At 40.8% G+C, this 3,220-nt stretch overlaps 1 protein-coding gene across 1 annotated transcript in view; it reads right to left on the bottom strand.

The window, feature by feature from the left end:
• Positions 1-2,217: 2,217 nt before the first annotated feature.
• The window catches only part of znf800b (zinc finger protein 800b), a 6,193-nt gene continuing 5,190 nt past the window's right edge, over positions 2,218-3,220 (bottom strand). The window contains exon 4 of the mRNA XM_010790041.1: positions 2,218-2,302. Coding sequence (XP_010788343.1) covers positions 2,280-2,302 — 23 coding nt within the window. The 3' untranslated portion in view covers positions 2,218-2,279. The remainder of the gene's footprint in view (positions 2,303-3,220) is intronic.

Here is a 3,220-nt window from a genome sequence, read left to right as displayed (position 1 = left end):
TGATTTTGTTTCTAAGAGTAACAATTTTATCGTTAAAAAAGCACATAAAATCATTACTACTCAGTGCTATGGGAATAGAAGGCTCAGTCGAGCTGTGGCTCTCTGTCAGCCTGGCTACAGTGCTGAAAAGAAATCTTGCATTATTCTTATTCTCATCTATTAATGAAGAGTAGTAGGCTGCTCTCGCTTTACGCAGTGCTTTCTTATATTCATTGAGAGTAATATGCCAAATTAAACTAGATTCTTCAAGTTTAGTGGAACGTCATATCCTTTCAAGTTGTCTCGACTTTTGCTTTATTTTGCGGGTTTCGGCATTATGCCATGGAGCTAATCTATGTTGTTTTATTTTCTTCTTTTTCAAAGGAGCAACAGAGTCTAATTTTATTCGCAACGCATCTGTAACACTATCAACAACATGATCAATTTGGGGTGGTGTACATTTTGTATAAGTTTCCTCCCTTACATGCAGACATGCTATCGAGTTAAGTATTGGTGGAATCTCTTCCTTAAATTTGGCTATAGCACTAACAGATAGGTTTCTGCTGCAGGAGCTTTTGGCTAATGCTTTGTAGTCTAGTAACAGTACTTCAAAAGTTACTAAGAAATGGTCGGATAAAGCAGGATCAGGCAGGGATTATAGCGGATCGGACTAAGAGTTGTCTCCAATTTCAATACCCCGATAAGTCAGAAACAAGGTCAAGAGCTGTGATATAGCAGTGGGTTGTTTATTTACACTCTGGACAGAAACCAGGGTCCCCCCCACTTAAACATGAGAACAAGAAGCAGAATCTGAATATTAGAAGCGTTAAATGCAACAGTAAGGCTATTTTTTATCGGGATCTGTCAACATGGAATTCGTCTGTCTGTCTCTCTTCTTTGTCTGCTGCTGTCTGCTGTCTGTCCTCTGTCTGTGTCTGTTTCTCTCTCGTCGTGTCTGTCTGTCTCCTCTGTCTGTCTGTCTGTCTGTGTCTGTCTCTTCTCGTGTCTGGTCTCTGTCTGTCTGTCTGTCTCTCTCTGTGTCGTGTCTCTCTCTCTGTCGTGTCTGTCTGTCATCTCTCTCTCTGTCTGTCTCGTCTGGTCTGTCCTCTCTGTCTGTCTGTTCTCTCTGTCGCCGTGTGTGCTGTCTGTCTGTCTGTCTGTCTGTCTGTCTCTCTGTGTCTGTCTGTCTTCGGTGTCTGTCTGTCTGTCTGTCTTCTGTCTGTCTCCTGTGTTCTGGTCTGTCTGTCTTCGTGTCTTCTGTCTGTCTGTTCTGTCTGCTGTCTGTCTGTCTGTCTGTCGTCTGGTCTCTCTCTGTTCTGTNAATTGTAATTTCATTTGTAAATAGTTACATTCATGTGGATTTATCCAGTTTGCACATTTGTATGCATGCACTTATAGGTGCATTTGTTGTTGTTGAAGGCCTGGCTGTTACAGTCTTTATTTACACTATTTTGTTGTAGGCCTACTGGCCTAGATGTTTATGCAGTTTTAAAGCACCTTGGCTTTGCTCTGAATGCACTTTGTTGTAGTTATCCTACAGAGAAAAGAAAATGCACTTGACTTGGAATTAATGTACTGTATGCATTCAAAAGTGCTGAATAAATGTTTTATGGACCCATAATAGTGATTATTATTTAACTTAAGTTTTGCCATAATCATGTCTTTTTCCATAATCAGGCAGCTGAACAACATTGGTAAAAAATGTATACATTATATATATATTTCTATTAATCATTTTCGGCCTTTCGGCATTCGGCCAACTGTTTCCTATTTTCGGTATCGGTTTCGGCCAAGAATTTCCCATTCGGTGCACCCCTACAAATAATCGAGCTTATGATTTTTTGCCCTAATCGAGCAGCCCTATTAAGGAGTCATCTAATGGTTAGCAAATCATCCTGCTGAGGAAATGAGTGAGGCGTGTGCATCACTGTGGCATCAGATAAAAGCCCATATTTGTAAAAGACCACATGCTCTCCCAAAGACCATACACCTCATCTCTTTGATTCTCTTGTGTGCTACTGAAAGGCAGCATGTGAATAGGTTTTTGTGACTCTGTTTATGTTCTCAGTAGACGAGGGTCTCACACACTTCCTGTTTGTGCTCTTTTTGTTTGGAACATAATCTTATCCACGCAGGGCTTTTAAAGTGAATGCAATTATTCTGCCTCTCTAAAGCCTCCTTTATGTGGATGTGTTTCTTTTGCTAAATGTGCAAGTTTACTTCATACCATTATTTACACCAGTAGATAAAGAGAGGATGGAGAATGGGTTTCAATTTAAGGGCACTCGCACCACAAATCATCACTGGAGGCTGTAAAGGTCCGCTGTCAGAGAGGATGGGGAAAAATTGAGGGTTTTACAAGAAAAAGCATTTTGTTTATTCAGTATCTGAACAATGAATGCCCAGCGTCTCAACAGAGAAAAACATACACCAATTACTACATTCATCAAAATAACAATACGATACACTTTCTGCCTCTGGTAACAAACAAGTGAATTAAGACCACAAGCAGATGGAAAGGAGATTAATGAAGTTATTTTCTTACTACAACGATAGTGGATTTAACTGTGCATAATATGTGTTGAGATTGATTTCCCTTTTAGAGTTGAGTTGAATTAAAACAGAGAAGTCTCCGAAGCTCCATGGTTTCCTTCCACTTCTGAGCAGCAGAGAACAGAGAACTGGTGCTAATGAGAAGTTTATAACACAAATGCTGCCAGCTCAAAGTGGATTTCCTTAGTTATGAGAGGAGAACCTCCACGTGAGGGAAATTATTGATGGATCGAACATGTTGCTGTGTGCTTGAGTGTGTGTGTGTGTGTAGGGATGAAAGAGTCATGTGTAAAGATGAGGGAAATATAGGGAGAATAATGAGTGGAAGGCCGAAAGCGTGACAGAGAGAGAAGAATGTTTTAAAGGTCACCCATTATGCAAAATCCACTTCTCCGTGTCTCTTCTACATCAACACATGTCCCCTCTTCTTCATGTCTCTTCTACATCAACACATGTCCCCTCTTCTTCATGTCTCTTCTACATCAACACATGTCCCCTCTTCTCCATGTCTCTTCTACATCAACATGTGTCCCCTCTTCTCCATGTCTCTTCTACATCAACATGTGTCCCCTCTTCTCCATGTCTCTTCTACATCAACGTGTGTCCCCTCTTCTTCATGTCTCTTCTACGTCAACATGTGTCCCCTCTTCTTCATGTCTCTTCTACATCAACATGTGTCCCCTCTTCT

Source organism: Notothenia coriiceps, unplaced genomic scaffold (genome assembly GCF_000735185.1).
Source record: "Notothenia coriiceps isolate Sejong01 unplaced genomic scaffold, NC01 NC01_scaffold00033693, whole genome shotgun sequence".
In the NCBI taxonomy this organism is placed as follows: Eukaryota; Metazoa; Chordata; class Actinopteri; order Perciformes; family Nototheniidae; genus Notothenia; species Notothenia coriiceps.
The sequence above is the reverse complement of the archived record's forward strand: the minus strand, read 5'-3'. Positions and strand labels throughout refer to the sequence as shown.